Source organism: Peromyscus eremicus, chromosome 6 (genome assembly GCF_949786415.1).
Source record: "Peromyscus eremicus chromosome 6, PerEre_H2_v1, whole genome shotgun sequence".
Taxonomy (NCBI): Eukaryota; Metazoa; Chordata; class Mammalia; order Rodentia; family Cricetidae; genus Peromyscus; species Peromyscus eremicus.
In genome coordinates this window covers 48,760,912-48,779,913 of record NC_081421.1, presented here as the reverse complement: position 1 = coordinate 48,779,913, position 19,002 = coordinate 48,760,912, and the positions used below count along the sequence as shown (strand labels likewise).

Genomic DNA, 19,002 nt, shown 5'->3' with positions numbered 1-19,002 from the left:
AAAAATTAGGGAAAAATGGATTATTGAATCCTGAGATAGTCTTTACTTGATTTTAGCTCAAATGTAAAATGTGATTTAAGTGATAGTTTTCTAAATAGAGAGAGAGAAAGAAATTGTAGACTTGGATGAAAAGTAATTTATATTTATGATAAAACTTGAAAATGTATGGAATCATAGGTTAATGTTACTTTAATAATCATGTAGTATTTGTTCATAATTTAAATGTTTTATTTACATTACAATAGAGGATACTTTTTATTAATAAAAACAGTGATTTTAACTAGCCATCACATGGCAGGCCATTTTTACAAACCTGATTGTCAAATCTGTGTTAGATATAAAAAAATGAATAATGCTGATTTCTTTTTCAGAGAATTTGGGTTAGTTTAAAAAGAATTAAGCATCTCAAAGATGTTGTTAGGATGTTAATATGCTCTTTGATCATCAGACATTGATTACCAAACTTGTAATTGTGTCTTTCATCCGTTTGAAAGAGGTTAATGATATATCTGTGCTCTGAGTCTGACTAAATGTTCTGTGACATAATATATATCTAGAGATGAGTCTCTGTGTCCCTTGGCAGAGCAACAGTGCTGTCCTTGTGTCCTCTGGGTGTGAGTAACAATGAGCTAACTCACTTAATTTGCCAAAAAACCCAAACAGATCCCATTGATCATACCACAAACCACATATTCTAAGCTCTACAAGAGATCAGCTTAAACAAGAGGGTTGGGGTCTACTTTGAAGAAAAAATGATGAGAGAGTGAGGAGGTGAATGTAAATGGTGTGCTTCTTACAAAGCAACAGAGGTATTGTTCAAGCACAAGGAATCTATGATAATTTACTTATTGATGTGCCATGGTTGAAATACCAGCAATTTTGAAAGTAGGATGCAAAAATCTCTACATGAAAAACTTTCCTGTCACAAAACTTCAGTTTGGCTCAACTGAGGCTGTGTCTGAAAGTAGCAGGCATCTCTATAACTTAAGCAAAAGTTTGTAGAACATCCTAATTTGCTTTGGGTTAGATTTAGTGCATCTTGAGATATAATTTTATATTTAAATATCAAATTTCTGGTGTATTCTGAATATCCATCCAGATGTCTTCAAATTGAATATATTTTTTAGGAGGCTCAGGGGATGACTCATTGGGTAAAGTACTCACTGCATGAGCATGGAGACCTGAGTTTGGATTCTCAGTACTAACTAAACCCCCATCACCCCTCAATAAAAGAAATATATATATATATAATTAACTTGAAATAAAACAGACTATGAAACAAGGGAAGGCAAAGCTCAGGGGTCTGAAAAGCTGAATGTGGTAGCTTCCAATGCTACACTGGGCAATGGGGACAAAGACAAATAGATGAAGGATGGGGGATTTTCTAACCACCCAGCCTATCTAAAATGACAAGCTCGTACTTCAATGAGAGATTCTGAGTTACATGTGTATATATATACATATGATGGAAGTGATTGAGGGATTAAGGAAAACACTCCCACATCAATTTGTGACCTACTTCTACTCATACCTAAATTATCAGCCATAGCTATGTACCCATTCCAGTTCACACACAAACACACACACACACACACACACACACACACACACACACACACACACACACGAGAAAGAGAGAAACAGAGACAGAGAGAGAGAGACAGAGAGAGAAATTAATAATATATCTACATACATATTTTAAAGTTTAAGACAAATAAATTTTATCATTCTGGGGATAATGTATTGATTTAATATTGTCTTATTTAAACAAGTTTTAGGTTATAGTCTTTGAGATTCATAAATAGGTAATGTAAGGAAGATTACAAATGTAAGAATATATATCCAAGCTATACCTTACATTTTCAGGTATTAAAATGTGAATGTTTTTGTCTTTAATGTTTCAGATATTATATTATAAGACTTGGGATGAAGTTTTTTTTCAAAAGTAGATCTATAAACAAAAGAAAATATCAAAGAATTGCTACTGGCTGCCTTTCTTGAAACAAGAAATGCTTTCTTGAAACAAGAAACTCCACTTCACTTAGAAAAGCAATAAGCTTTCTAAGCACCACTTCAGCCATCGTTTACATTACAGCAATAAATGTTCTCAAATTCAATGATTCCTAAGACTTGTTTAAACACATAAATTCCAGCACTTCACTTCTAGATTACACTTCAGTCCATGCCTGGCCATTATGGCATGAATCTGCAAGAAATAAAATGTTCAGTGTTTGTGCCAAATATTTTCACATTCATATTTTCTCTGAGAATATTATAATATAATACCTCATACTTAATTTTTAAAAGGAGACAGAAGTAATCCACTCATCCTCAAAAGTAATAGAAATATTCTTTCATTAAAACTATAACATGAAAATTAATAGAAAAAATACATTATGTTGTTTCTTTTTTAATCTTTGGGGGATCTGCCACTCAGCTCCCAAATAAATGACGCACAGAGGCTTATTATTACTTATGAATGCCCAGCCTTATTTTGGCTTGTTTCTTGCCAGCTTTTCTTAACTTAAAATTATCTTGTCTATCTTTTGCCTCTGGGCTTTTCTCATTCTCTTACTTCTGTAAATCTTACTCTTACTGTGTGGCTTGCTGTGTAGCTGGGTGGCTGGCCCCTAGAGTCTTCCTCCTTCTCTGAGGACATCTTCTTTCCTCCCAGATTTCTCCTTCTATTTATCCTCTCTGCCTACAAGCCCTGCCTATTTCTCTCTCCTGCCTCACTATTGGCCATTCAGCTCTTTATTAGACCATCAGGTGTTTTAGACAGGCACAGTAACACAGCTTCACTGAATTAAAGAAATGCAACATTAAAAAAAGTAACACACCTTAGAACAATATTCTCCAATATCTTCCCCTTTTTGTCTAAACAAAAAATGAAAGGTTTTAACTTTAACATAATAAGACTCTACATGATAAGAATAATTATGAAGTAAAAATTACAGTCACAATGTGATGAAGTCTAGTTTATTTATGTCTGGCAAATTAAAAGAAAATACTCCATTGTCTATCCTATCTTAATGAATCTAAGGTTTTATACTTAATTTACTCTCTATTATAAGCAAGGAAAACTGCAACTACAACTACCTTGTCTTCAATTCCATCAAAGACTCCAGAAGGATAATATTATTTGAGTAAACAAAAAGTGCATTGCAAACAACTGCCAAAACTCTAGAAATGACAGAGATATCTGACTGTCTGGACAGTCACCCAAAGTTCCTTCTGCAACCTTGGGGCATTCATCTTTAGCCCACAGGCCTAGAGTATCAAGCAGACTTCTCATTGAAGCAGGAAATTTGAAGGACTGTCCTGCCTTGTATTTGCAAAATTCATCAGTTGCTTTTCTCTGCGTCCTGCAGAATATTTGACAGACTCTTCTGTGAAGCAGGGAAATTGAAAGACTGTCCTGCCTTGTTTGGGCAAAGTTCAATAGTCTTTGTCCTATGTGTCTGCCTGTCCAGTCTGCACAGTACGTTGTCAATAGTCAAAGGCAAGAAAAGTGCCATTGCCCAGTGTCTAACCTTGCCACAATAAAAGCAAACTCCATAAGGAGTTTCTTCAGTGCCAATTATCTTCTCTGAAGTAAACTGATGCTGCAAGGAGCAGATGTGTCTCACTGTCATGAAAAACTTGAAATTAACAAAACATTTTATAAATGTCATATTCTGTATATCTATTTAACCTAGAAAACATACCTAACACATCTACAACTTTGAGATGAGATTGAGAGAGTGGGGCCTTCATCTGTGGGATTAGTGAGTGTTCTTATTAAATAATATAAAATAAACTGAGAATAAAATAATAAAATAAAATAAAAACCTGAGATAGCTTCCCAATTCCTGGTTGTATAAGGACACAATAATGAGGCTGTCACTTATGAGCTAGGAACAAGATCCTCACAAAAGTTATGGTGAACTAAGCTTTGATTTTTATCCTCAGGAATACCAGATATAAGTTTCAATTGTATTAAGTGTACTGTTGTACTGTACCCCAGGGGACCTAAAATATCCCCCCTTTCCTCTGTCTATACAAAAGAATTTCAGTTTTTCTTGAAATGGGCTCACTTTTTTTCTTCCTAAATCAAAGAATAGTGATCAGCTTAATAGAAAAGAGAACCTCTTATTTTCAGATAAGACACAAATGTGGAAAGAAACAATGATAACAAAAAGTGAACTGAAAAAGTTAATTTCTGTACAGCCTCCCATGACAGTCCACATGGGTTTTTTCCCTCCTCACTGCAATGAAATATCAAATAAACAAGCAAAATTGTTTTTATTCTTCAACCCATCCACAGGCCCCAAACACACACAAATAAAGCAAGCCATTCCTGTTTTATATCTAGAAAAATAGTTTGTGTCATTTGAAGCAATTTCAAAGTAGCCAAATCACTCATAGAAACAAATTATATGAAAATTAAGTTTAAGGACTGGAGAGGGCCCTGCAGTTAAGAGAGTGTGCTGTTCTTGCAGAGGACCCTGTGCAGTTTCCAGCACTCATGTTGGGCAATTCACAATTGCCTGGAACTCCAGCTCCAGGAGACTGGAAGCTGGCTTCTATTCACTACTTGCACTCCACTCACATGCACAAACCCCAACAAAGACCAACAAACAATGCCCATAATTAGAAAAAATTAAAATAAATACATTTAATCTAAGTGTCTTAGTACTAGGTAGCAAATTAATAGGTTATATATCAAGATGCATAAACAATTAAGCTTATTCATATCTGTAAAGTCAAATTATATTTATGTTCCATTAATATACTTTTAAAAAATCAGATGGAAAGCCGGGCGTTGGTGGCGCACGCCTTTAATCCCAGCACTCGGGAGGCAGAGCCAGGCGGATCTCTGTAAGTTCGAGGCCAGCCTGGGCTACCAAGTGAGTTCCAGGAAAGGCGCAAAGCTACACAGAGAAACCCTGTCTCGAAAAACCAAAAAAAAAAAAAAAAAAAAAAAAAAAAAAAAATCAGATGGAAATTGCTAACTTATTTATGAAGAACTTTTCTGCTTTTAGGAAATACTCAGGTCAAAACTATCATTTAAGTTGAATTGACTTATGGAAATTCTATTACAAATATTCAAGTGTTCTGCGCATTGGCATGGTAGTATTAAGCAGTTATTGTCTGGAAAATAAAGACAGAATTATTGGTTATTTGTCATTGCATAAGAAGTTTTAACTTCATTAGATTCAATTTTATTCATAAATCATTGGCTTTTTATAAAAATTTTAAAATTTTTCTGTTTTGTTTAGTTTAAATTTTTTTCTATCCATTTGAAGATATATGTTGTAAAATTGTATATTGGTATGAATAAGACCGATGTAACACTCTTTCAGAATATCAATTACCATTCTTGCTAAAAACAACATAGGATGCTTTATTTGGTGGGTAGCTGGGTGGCAGCTAGCAGGATACAAATACATGTATATAATACTAATGAACAAAAGGGGCCATGAATTTAAAAACTAGCACAGAGGGGCATTTGGGAGTGTTTGGAGGAAGCAAAAGGAATAATGAAACTGTGTAACTATATAATAACTTTAAAAACTAAAAATAATTTTCAAAAAGAAATAGGATTTTATGATACTGGTTAATACAAAGTATATAAAATACTTACATTCAAAACAAAAAAGTTATCAATTATCCACAAAATATTAAGTGTTGGAAAGAGATAAATAATTTCTGAATAACTGGTAGATTTAAGTAGATTGCTATCCCTATATGGTTTGCATTTAATAAATTCTTGCACTATTTTGGGTAGTATAACCAGCTACTGCATAGAAATATGATTTCCCTTCTTTTCATTTTCATCCATTAATATGATAACTGTTTATAGAATATATGCTCTGTTCCCTAGCCCTAGGAAGGGACTGAGCTATCCGTGAAGCCCTCATAAGAATGATGCATGCTCACTCACAGTGAATTGGCAGAGACACGATCCAGGATCGTGGAAAGCTATTAAGAGAAGACACCTGCACTGAATCTTAATAGGAAGGCATTCTAGAGAGGGGAGCCAAATAACCAAGGACCCGGGACGAAGTGTCCTGTGCACCATGCTAAGGAATTTAAATTCTATCTTAAGCACAGCTGCTTAGTAATTTCAAGTGGAGGTCTGACAGGTCTTGGTTGTTGATTCCTGGATGTATTAGCTTTCGCTGCATGCAAGGCTCTCCTGCTTTGCATTATGACACACATCCCCACAGTCATTTCATTCCCCAGGCAGTGCTGCTTTTGTTTGCCTGTTCCTATCAAGAACATGCTAGCTTTGCTATTTTCATTTTATTTGGACATTAATATATTTCATTTCTGTTTTTTAAAAGTATTCCAAATATGCTTTTCTCTAGTATGAAAATATTTAATGTTAAGTTTGCCTCTGACTGGTATTTTTTAATTCAAGAAATAGTATACAGATGCCTAAAATTCTGCAGTCGATCTTTCCTCTTAATATGATTGATAATTATAAAATAATTTTATTTCATATATTTCAATATGATCTTTTCTGGGAAAAATCATGAGAACTGTTAATTTTATGGATATTGATGTTTTTATCTTATTCTTAATGAACTTCAGCATAGTGCTTGTCCCTGATTACTTCTCTGGTCGTTATTCATATTTATAACATTTTTATTTAATTTATGTTGCATATTTGTGTAGGTTTTTCACTTTTCAGTGTTTCTTTATTTGGCATATATTATTGAAAGAGACAAACTGAAGACAATGGATGAACACTCTTTGTTATACCGTGCTTCATGTCACAAATGAAGCAAGTTTATTTTTCTAAAAATATTTCTATTTAGTGAACACTGTAGAGCATCAGTAGAGGGTATACATACAAATACTCTTTACACATAATTCTAGGGATGGCTCTTAAATAGACTTATACCTCTTCATAAAAGGTAAACATTCCATAATATAATATGATGCTCCTTCATATCACAATGTGTAAATCATAAAGTATTGTCACTGTAACAAGAAAATGAAGAAATTTAATTCTTATTTATAATTCTCTCTGTAAGTTAAAATTCTAACAACAAATGGAAGATATCCATAGATATATCCTTATACACTGATGAAAATGTTACCTCAATATTTAATACTTATCAATATTTTACTATAAATTTAGTACCAATCTTATATTTTCTTCTTCATTTTTCTAAATGTTTGTAATGTATCCTCTTAGACACTCTGTTTTTTAAAGTTACTTTTTTCTTTCACACAAATAAATATATACATGTGGAAAAATGATTAATGGTATAATCATCAGATGAAACTACATATGACTCACAAACTACTTAAAGGTCCATATCTTCTTAGTTATCTTTCCGTTTTACAAAGGAAATATTAAACTGCCTTCTCATAGACAACAGTGTAAACATCATATGGAATGAAAATGTATTTTAATGAGTGTAAAAATCTCTATGGAATGATAATTACAAAATTCTCTTTATATATCAGTAAATATTTACATATATAATTACTTCATCTGAAGATAATACCCTAGTGTCTGTGTGTGGGTAAGTTTTGTATTATGAAGTTTTTGTAGTGCTTAAAGTGTTCATGAATAGAAGTAATATCTGCATGTCTTCTGAGAAAATAATGAAAGAACATACAATATAAATTGACACAATACATTTTATATTTTCACTTTATACACATTTTAGTTGTATTATTTAATATACTCTATAAAAGTTTATTAAAAGCTTTTCCAGCAGTTATAGAAGTTGATAATACATAATGAAAAATAAAGCCTTGCTATGCTGCGCACTTGCAGAAAATGTCATCTATAATTAGAATAATTTTTCAAGTAATATAAACAGAGATTAAACTTTAGATTAATGCAATGTATTCCATGTTTTACAGGAAATATTGATGAAACAGAACAAGAGTGGAAAGCAGGATTGCATCGCTGGAGCAATTACATGATGGACTGGAGAAATCAATTTAACGATTACACTAGCAAGAAAGAGAGTTGTATGGGTCTCTAATTAATAGATTCACCCTTTCTGGAATGTCCATTTTCCTGTAGATGAAAGCAAAAATACCAGTAGCTCTCTTCGCGTATACCAAGAATGCTATTATACAACCAAAGGAGAATGCCAGAGGAGAATATTGATTCCTCACATCTTTCACTCAGTATTTTACCTAATGTTTCAGAGCCGAGTCACTAGAAGTTGTTTTATTAATTTTCAGAATATAAACTTTGAGAATTAATTAGGTCTATATTAATACAACATGCTGCTTTGATCTTACTTTCCTGAATAACATTACTGTTTTTACCTAAAAGGTACACACTCTGTTTTTATTCACTCCTGTATTGTATAAACCACATATATAAAAGTATCTTAAAAAATGGAATCAGAATTTGAAACACTGGTGTTATAGTTTATATTAGTGTTTTCTATAATTTATTTACAAATCTAGTGAAAAATTGGCTACTCATATAGAGAGAGCCAAGGGAGAATATAAAAATAAGAGTCATGGTATCTGGGAAAGGTTACAATGAAGTAAGATATGACTAGCACAAACTCTGGAATTTCATGTACTGTTGAAAATCAAACCAACTTGCTATCATGCATAAGAAACCATGCTTCCGGCATCATTTCCTGAATATGACTTTTCATATGAAGCAGGTCCCATCCAAGAATTCCACGGCCAAAGAAAACACAGGACTCCTAAAGGAGAATCCTTTGCCTCCACGCTGTGGTGTGGGGTGGACAGCAGAAATCAGTGTATAGGAATTCTTGGATGTTGTACTTTTAATAGATTCACAAGTGAAACAAATAATTTTTTAAAAATTGTTCATGAAATAAATGTATGTGAATCTAAATTCCACATCACATCAGTCCTCTCTAGGGTTAATACATGAAGAATTGTTACTATGGCATTAAAACAAGTCATATAGCTGTCATGTTATTTAGGTGAATGTTTTGGTTCATGTCTCAAAATATGACAAATAATTAGTAAGTCTTAAATTATAAAAGAATAAGTGTAGCTAATCCAGGCAGTTAAAACATTATTTTGATCAGTTATTTATATATTGCAAAGTGTAATTTTTAGTGGGTTAGAGTTCAAATTTTGATTTATACAGACTGAAGCAATAAGTCTCATTTCTTTAAAAACTATCATTGTTATATATTCTAATTTTTGAAAAATAGTATGCTGAAGATTATAAAGATGGGATAATTTAAAAGTGAAGTAATTAAATTCTTGTCAATCTGATAATTTCTTGGATAATTATTAAGTGACACAATTATCCTAATGCCTAATAAGTAGGACAATCTACATATTGCTGAAGAAGACAACAAAATCAATAGTTAGTGAAATTTCATAGCCTGGTTGTCTATACTGTGCTCAATGGCACCAGTTCTCTTTATAAACTTGTTTGCAAAGGAGAGTATGTAGGATGAAAGAGGATTTACCTAAATGTACTGAATGTAAAGCATTATTTACAATCCTTCTACACTGCCAAAGAATAAAGAGAAGTCCAACATCAGATCTAAAAATGCATACAAATATGTATTAGCATTCTTTAAAGGAAGAGATAAAATGAATACATATATTAGAAAGGAATCTGTTTGAGTGACTTAGAGGTTCTATATTAGCAGTTCAATAATGGCTGCCTCACACTAGAGAGGCCTAGAATATAGATGTTGTTCAATATACAAGGCTGGAAGGCTCAGCATTCCTACTCAGCTGAGGAAGCCTGGAGAAATCCTACAGAGCTTCTGGCCTTGAGTCTACTTTGAAATCCCAAAGAAGTAGGTTCTAATACTAGGGAAGGGATGTCACATCAACAGGATAGATGAACTTACCTGCAAGAATTAGGCCACTCAGGTAAAATGCAAAATTTCCTTCTTCCATGTCCTTTCATATGAGCTACTACGATAAGGTGCATCACACATTTAGGATGGGTCTTCCAGTTTCAAATTCCCTGATTTAGAAAATCACTCATAGGAATGTCCTGAAGCTTGCCAATCAGTTGACTCCAGATACCATCAAGAAAACACCAAAATTAGGCATTACAAATCCATCCCTTGTCAGCATGACGTACAGCCACATTTCCTTAAGTAATGCTTAATTTCCAAATGAAAGCAATAATCAGGTCATAATTACACCTAACATTCTATAACTGTCCCATGTACAACTATAAATGTATTATCTATTTTAGAATAGTTAGCAAAGTCCCTTGAAGAATGCTTAGTCTTTTGTGTCTTTCAACTTAAATATGATAACAAAGATTTACAACACTTAACCAATGATATTATCTCAATTGATGTTACAATACATGATTAAAAAAAATAGAGGGAAGAGATTGCAAATATCAGTGTATACATGCAAACATATTCTTTGCATAAGACAGAAATTCATATCAATTACTATTATTTCTGCAACTGAATATTGGCCAATATTTATAACTATATTTCTCTACTATCTTTTTTTTTATTTCTTCCACTCTTATCAAGCAGCTTACCTTTATGAGTTTCCTAGAATCTATGTCAATTAAAAACAATTATCCAATAGGCTATGCAAAACTGATTGTTTATTTTTCCTCAATGCATAGTTACTCTAGTAAAATGCCATAGGTCCTTCTATAAAAGGGCAGGAGAAAGATTAACAATAAAACTCTTCAATATGCTAACACAATCCTAATTCAGGGGATCCTGACCTTCCCTTCATTCAAGGAGTTCTAGTTTTTCTAACTGGTTCAAGTCTAGAAATTGACAGGCAGAGACACCTTATTGCGACAACCCAATTTATCCTTTCTTGTATTTGTTCTAGAGTTTTTCCACTTCCATAGATGAAACAAACACTTAACAGACTTCTATCAGTTTTGTTCCTAGAAGCATCATGTTTCATTAGCCAGTACCAAAGGTTCCTATGGGTCAGACCTTTACACTCATTGCTTTGTCTGTGCTGCCCATTCCAATACCTAGTCTTGTCTTACCTTTGACATTTTCCATGTCAGCCACTCACCTTTTCCTGTAGTGAAAGGCATGTATTCTTGGCCTTATTCCAGGGAAGGAATAGATTTTACACAGATTATCTACTCCAACATTCCAAATCCTAGAGTCTTATCATCAACAATAGGCTAAGATACAGCAGGCATATCCAGATCCCTCTAAGTAGAATATCATTTGAGAACCACATCTGCCTACCAATCATATAAACCCTTGGTACTCTTTTTTAACTATGAAAACTTCCATATTAATCCCATAATCACCACAAAGAGGGTCTATATCAATAATCTCAGCCTGATCCAGTTTTATGTTCCTTCTACCACAATCCTACACCTTTAAGATCCATTCTCATGAGCATTCCCTTGACCTCTACTTGAATGAAATGAAAAGTTCATTAATTTTTTTTAATAATGTAGTGCCCCTCACAGACCTCACTACTAGGGCCATTCTTAATCTCCTTAAAGGTCTACAGATTACAATTAGTAGGCACCAAGGGACATCTGTATTGTCTTGCCTAGCATTCTCTTTAAGGAAGGTAATTTTGAGTTCTGTGTACAATACGGGGTCACTTCTCTCATTCAAGGATGGAGAGAGCAATACTAGGAGGGATGTGTTTGGGGGTGTATATTCTTATAAGAGTGGGGAGACAACTTTCTCAAGTGACATAATATAGTGGTTTGAATGAGAATGCCCCCCCCACACACACACACACAGGCTCAGCTATTTGAACACTTAATCATCAGTTGATGGTGTTGTTTGGGAGGTTTAAGGGGTACAACTTTGCTGGAGGAGGTGTGTCACTGTGGATAGGCTTTGAGATTATATAACCTCATCATACCTCTAGTTCACCCTTTCTGCTTTGTGCTTGTGTTTGAAGACCTAAGCTCTCAGTTTCCTGTTACAGCCACCATGCCTGCTGCTTGCTACCATGCTTCCCACTGGGGACTGTTATCCCTCTGGAATCATAAGCCCAAATAAATGCTTCCTTCTATAAGTTCCCTTGGTTGTGGTATTTTATTACAGTAAGAGAAAAGCAATGTTCATGTGTGAATACATATCCATTTATACAAAGAGATTCTTAACATCCATCATACTTACTAAATCCCTCCAAATGGTAGAAAATAGAAAATGAGAAAAAGAGTATGATGATCACAAGATAGTCATCTAACTGAGCATTACAAATAATGTAAAATTTTATTATGAAATATATAGTCATTATATATATTCATATAGTTATAAAACATAAATACACAACGCTTCTCATATATGTTACATTAGAGGCAGATGTGGCAACTGTAGCAAACATTTGATATGTCATCAACACATGCTGATGTCATTGAATGTTTTATTTATTAACTAATTGAGAGAAAATAGTTTTAAAAGTTCTGCTGACCTCATATAGAAGTATACAAATTTCCCCCCAGCCGTTTCTGAGTTTTGCCACACAGGGAATGTTGTCTTTATCAAGATCCTGGGAATCATCACTCTGAAGTGGAAACATTAGAAGTTGTTCCTATCTCTGCATCCAAGAGTGAGAAAGCCAACATTGGACTTTGAAGGACACAGATTACCTTAGTAGGTTATATAATCACAGGAAAACCTCCCTGAGCATTGTACAACCTGTGGGTCAGCCTTCTCCATCCTCTTTGGATGGATCGCCTCAGCACTTTCCTTTGTTTTTCGGTTTTTCGAGACAGGGTTTCTCTGTGTAGCTTTGCGCCTTTCCTGGAGCTCGCTCTGTAGACCAGGCTGGCCTCGAACTCACAAAGATCCACCTGCCTCTGCCTCCCAAGTGCTGGGATTAAAGGCGTGAGCCGCTATCGCCCGGCGCCTCAGCACTTTCAAACCTCGGAGTCTTTTGTTCGATGTCTCTCTTTTAATTCAGTAGTCTCCAATAAAGTCATCTTTGCCCTTTACCTTTAGCTCAAGTTTTACTTTAATAATAAACAAAATCCCAAATCTAACACCTCTTGAGAGGGCCCAGGTCCACCCCAGTTTTAACAATTTCCTATCATCATGTACTAGAAAAAACAATCACCTGCAGCAGACATCTTTCAGAAATTGTGTTTCCTTTGACAGTCCGTTGAAAAGAGCAGTAGAGTCCAGTTTTTGAGTGAACTTTTCCCACTATCTACTAGACTACAGTCAGATGATTTACATAACTGTTAATGTGAACACCAGTTTTACATTTCGGTACTTCTTAATACTTTCTGGGTTTATGTTTTGTTTTGTGTTTTTCTTTTCTCCTCTGAATCAAATTCACATTTTCATGGTTATATGGTTTTCCTGATTGATTGCTGCTAACAAACATGCTATTTACTTGGGTTTCTTTTCTTTTTCCTCTGTTCCTTTCTTGTTCTCCTCCATGTATTTTTGGTGGTTGTTTGTATTGTTTCTTTTCTTATTTTTTCCCACTAATGCAGAAAAATAACTCAAGTTCCTTGGATGACAATCTAGGAATCAGTGGTAAGCTCCGGGCATATGTTTACATCTGTATTGTGAAGCTAGACTATCTTACCTATGCCTAGAGATCTTCACTGGCAAGAACCTTTCTGTAGGAACTGTATTTAATTTTGCATTTGAAATAGCACATTCTGTTCTTAAACTGGACTTCCAGAAAGATGTTTGAGTATATCCAAAATAGGACTTGGCTATTTCCCCATATGTCATTAGTCTATTGCCTCAGTTTATTTAGTTTTAGAGGATCCTTTCTTTCCAGGGGCTCCTGAACATCATCTTCTTTACTTCAGGCGATGTTCTTTTCTTTTGTGTTCTTTCTTTACAACACTGTAATGTGATAATTTGGAAATTGTTATCTTTTTTTAAGGAAATAAGTGAATGAAAACTCAAATGCTAACATCTGCAGTGACATTTCAATTTTAAACTAACTGTGTGTATAATGTTCTGCTTGGTAGGTGAATTATCATTTCCACATAATCATGAAAGATAAAATTTTAATAATCTCCCTTGGAGATATCTCTTTGAAATCGTGTGCAAAATGCTAAGTAAGAAGTTAGCATTTCACTGGTCCTTCTCATGTTTCATGTTGCAAAAAAATTTCAAACACATGACTTGAGTACAATGCTCTCTCTCCCTTTGTTAATCGGGTGTAACAGCCAGCTAGAAAAGCACCATTTACTTATCCTGATACACACTAAAGGTACTTGACTGAGGGTAGCTTCAAGTTCCAGAGTATGTAAGGTGTTACATATTTGTTTGACACACTCATATTATATTATGCAATCTCGTGTATATTACTTTAGTGCTGTAAAATATTCTAAAGTTTAATGTCCCTTCCTTTACCTACATTTTTAGGCTAAATTTTACTATTGCCTTTCACTTAAGAACACAAACTTAATCTGTTATATACAAAGGTCCTAATGATAAGTATTTGATACATCAGCTCACTGTTACCATGCCTATTCACAGGATGTTGACTCTAGGAAAATGTGTTCACTGTAGCTAACCTCCTGATAATTTCAGTGATGGAGCCCTTTGGGACACTTTTCTCTTATATTTACACCAATCAATCAGATTTTAAGGACTGCTCCAGAAGTCTCTACAAGATTAGTGTGTAGACAAGTGTGTGGTGCATTTTCCTGACTAATGATTGATGTGGGGGGCGAGAGGGCTCAATTCCCCATGGACAGTGCCACCCCTGGGTAAGTGATCCTGAATGATATCAGAGAGCAGCATGAGGAAGCATGGGAAGAAGTCTTTAAAGTAGTGTTTCTCCATAGATACTGCTTTGACTCCCGCTTCCAGATTTCCATCTTGAGATTGCCCTTGTCGTTCCTCAAAAGATGGTGACTACAGATATGTAAGCAAAATAAACCCTTTCTCCAAAATCAGTTTTTTTTTCTTCATTATGTTTTGTCATGACAGTGGAGACTATGACTGGGAAAGTCATTTTTATCTATGTTACAATTACTTCTTTTCTATAAAAATGCCAATTACATAGGGATTCACTTCCAAATATATATTCTTTGAAAAAATAAACATATCAAAAATCTAACTTGTGGTGATATATTATTTGTAATCTAGGAAATAAAGCTTGCCTGAAGATCAGAGGACAGAGCTAGTCACAGAGTTAGACATAGAGGCCAGGCAGTGTTGGCACACACCTTTAATTCTTGCATTAGGGAGGCACAGGCAGAGATCTGTCTGGATTTCTGTGAGTTCAAGGCCACACTGGGCTACATGAGATTAATCTAGTCTAAAAGAGAAACAGAGCCAGGCAGTGGTGGCACACACCCTTAATTCCAGCACTTGAAATCACACACCTTTAATCCCAGCACTAGGAAGGTTGAGACAGGAAGTGATATGGCTGGGCAGAGAAAGGAATATAAGGTGGGGAGGAGACATGAGCTCATGCTCTTTCACGCTTAGGAGTTGGTGTGGTAAGAGGTAGTGGCTGTGGCTTGTTCTGTTTCTCTGAACTTTCAGCTTTCACCTTGATATCTGGCTCTGGGTTTTTATTATAAGACCATTTAGGATTCGTGCAACACTAACTATACTGACTATATCTAACTTCATTCCTGATTTCTGTATATGCATATCATTAAATGTCTATGCTTTAGAATAAAGCTTACACATGTCCTTCAAAATATGACATAGGGCAGACTGAACATATTTTCACCTTTCATCTAGCTGCTATTCTTTTTTTTAAATCATATTTTAGGCACTTCCCCCACAGCGGTGTTCACAACAGAAAAGCTTTTTCTCTCTTGTTGCCCATATTTTATTGACATGAGATACATAAGCACAAAACAGAGAGTTTTTTTAATTGTATAACATTAATCCATGAATAAATATAGTTTTGGCAAAATGCAAATAGCGATTGGTAGTGGGGCAAGTTCTATCTGATAAATTGACAAATGACAATGAAGGTACTGAGTCATATAAGCATGGGTGAAATACCAAGTGAGGCCTCCTGGGAGAACTAAAACATGATGGTAAAAGATGAGGTCAGGGGGTGAGAAGTGTAGATTGGAAGCCACTGTCAAGTTTTGAACATGTAAGTAAGAATATTTATTTTAGAAGGATCACACTGACTCCTGGAGGACTATACTACAGGAGGGCCAATATGGGAGTTGAGGAACTTTTGACCTATTCAGACAAGAGAGGATTGGTGTAGAATATTATTTAAAGGTGTGTTGCTTTTGTTTATGCTGCATTTGTTTAACTCTATGAAGCTGTGTTACTGTGCCTGTCCAAAACACCTGATAGTCTAATAAAGAACTGAACAGCTAATAGCAAGGCAGGAGAAAGGATAGGTAGGGAACAATCTGGGAGGAGCAAAGTAGACGTAGAAGGAGGATTCCAGGGGCCAGCCACCCAGCTACACAGCAAGCCATGGAGTAAGAGTAAAATTTACAGAAGTAAGAGAACGGGAAAAGCCCAGAGGCCAAAGAGAGATGGGTTAAGTTAAGTTAAGGAAAGCTGTCAAGAAACAAACCAAGCTAAGGCCCAGCCTTCATAATTAAGAAAAAGTCTCGCTGTGTGATTTATTTGGGAGCTGAGTGGCAGGCCCCCACAAGAGCAAAAAAACAAACAACAGCAGAGGATGGTAGCTACAACTTGTAGTGGCCTTTAAAGGAACTAGAGGTGCTATGTTATCAATATCTCTAAGCAACTGATAGTAGGACTTGCGAAGAGAGGGGGCATAGAAAACAGATGCAACATTCTCCACCTAAGAAAACTGGTTGAATGGAGTTTAAATCTTCTGAGAAAGTCAGGTCTATTGGCTAGGCAGGTTTCTGATGAGAAATGAGAATTTGAATTAGATCTTCTTAAGTATCACTAAACACTCAAGAAAGACTCCAAGAATGCTCTGGGTTAAGTGAGAGTAGAGTCTGGGGGATTATAAGATTAGAAATATGATTTAATTAGGGATATTAATTAGGAAATTTGGCATGTAATCAGGAAATACAGTCAAGACAAATGGCATTTATGTCTGAACTTAATGTAGACGTGGACTAAACAGGGCTGGCATTGCAGCACGGAGATGTTGCTTGGTGTTTATGCTTCTGTTAAGATTCATTGGTTATTTCCAGTACTGTCTAGAACAACTTTTCTATTGAGTTACTCACGACAGTACACCTGAAGTTCACCAACAATTTTAATAATGTATTTGCTTCATGAAAGATAAACCATTCTTTCGTTGCTGAAAAAATCTTTTAGTTGCTTTCTTAAGTAAGCGAATGCCTGTTTGAATTTATAATAGTACTATTAATATACGTCCCTCTCAATTCTATGAAACTCTTTACAAAATAAGTGTGATAGTATTGAGATTTTGATTTTTTTTTACATATAATACATAGCTTCTGTTTGAACACTCAGAGGAAGTGTGCAAACATAAATACAAGCATATGTGTAGAGTGAGCTGTGGGTTCTAGAGAAGATAAGGACATCCTAATTTCTGAACATCTCTGTGCTATAGAACAAAGGCTGTTTTGCACAAGATGCTGAGTGAAACACTTGGATGCTTATCACCACAGTGAGGTCAAAGAATGATCACATAAAGGGTGAAACTTGACTTAGTTAGAGCTGTTCCCTGGGAACCTTTCTCCTCGCCTTGCCATCCCAGCCTGTCAGCCTTGCAGGTAAGCCCAGTCACAAATCCTATCAGATTTCACCACTCAGGAGCAGGCCACACTAGCCAGAAGTGGTGAGTGACCCACTTGCAGGTGGAATTGTCTCACTCCCTGGATTCTGTATCCCAAGACCCCTCCCACAGCCCACACAATCCTGCTTTATCACTGGTCTGCTACTGAACCCTGCCCCCTCCTCCCGAGGTGGACTTCCACCACTCAGGAGTGGGCCACACTAGCCAGAGCCTGTGCGAGCTACATCAGTCAGAACAGGCATAAGCCATACCAGCTTGAACAGACTCCAGCTGCTCAGGTCCAGGCCACAGCAGCAAAAAGAACAGAGACGACCTGCTGCACCAAAGTCGAAGCTAGCTGCCAGAAAGCCAACTCCCAACTTGAACAGAGACTCTCAACTAGACCAGATGTCATGCCGGTCCAAAGAAATCCAGGGCACAATGACTAGAAAACCAAAGAAGAAGCAGAAACCAAAGAACAAAACACCCATCCAACAAATTACAAGCTTAGGGATTAGAACTAATCATCCCAAATTCAGATGCCTAAACACCAGTGTAAAAATACAGTCAACAACATCCAGGGCAATGTGCCATGACCAGAGCCCAGCTATCCTGTGACAGCAAGACCTGAATGTTCCAATATAGCTGAAACACAAGAAAACAACCTCAAAAACAACTCTTATGAAGAAGATAGACGTCCTTAGACCAAAACTGAAACACTCCCTTAAGGAAATGACTTAGTTGCAGAAAGCAATGACTACTGCCAGAGAAAGGAACCATATGACTCCAAGCTAAGAGTGCCCACAGAAAGGACAAGGGATTTGTTTTCCTGTAGAGCCTATGGAGAACAGAGAGAGGATGGTTGCCCATCTTAAACTTTGTTTTGACACAGTGAAATATGAGAGAATACTTTTTCTTTTGTTTTTTGTTTTTTTGTTTTTTTGTTTTTTGTTTTTTCAAGACAGGGTTTCTCTGTGTAGCTTTGCGCCTTTCCTGGAACTCACTTGGTAGCCCAGGCTGGCGTCGAACCCGAGTGCTGGGATTAAAGGCGTTTAAAGGCATGCGCCACCACCACCCAAGCTGAGAGAATACTTTTTATTTAAGCCTAAACTTGTTCTATCACAAAAGCCTTGGGAATGTGGGCAAACACACACACACACACACACACACACACACACACACACACACACACACACGTGTGTATGTGTGTATGCATATAGATACATGTGTGTATTTACAAATATATCCCTATTATATTTTTAAATATTATTTACTGATCATAATTTCGCAGTGTTTAGTTTTCAAGTCTGTGTGTTTGACTGTATCTTTTTTATTGTTTCTTTTTCTGATTTTAGTAAATGCTATCACGGGCTGTAATGCCTGACATGGACTATGCAGGACTGTAGGCTGATAAGTAGAAACCACAGG

At 35.7% G+C, this 19,002-nt stretch overlaps 1 protein-coding gene across 1 annotated transcript in view; it reads left to right on the top strand.

Moving 5' to 3' along the window:
• The window catches only part of Bche (butyrylcholinesterase), a 68,293-nt gene extending 58,781 nt beyond the window's left edge, over positions 1–9,512 (top strand). The window contains exon 4 of the mRNA XM_059265483.1: positions 7,870–9,512. Coding sequence (XP_059121466.1) covers positions 7,870–7,994 — 125 coding nt within the window. The 3' untranslated portion in view covers positions 7,995–9,512. The remainder of the gene's footprint in view (positions 1–7,869) is intronic.
• The last annotated feature ends 9,490 nt before the right edge of the window (positions 9,513–19,002 follow it).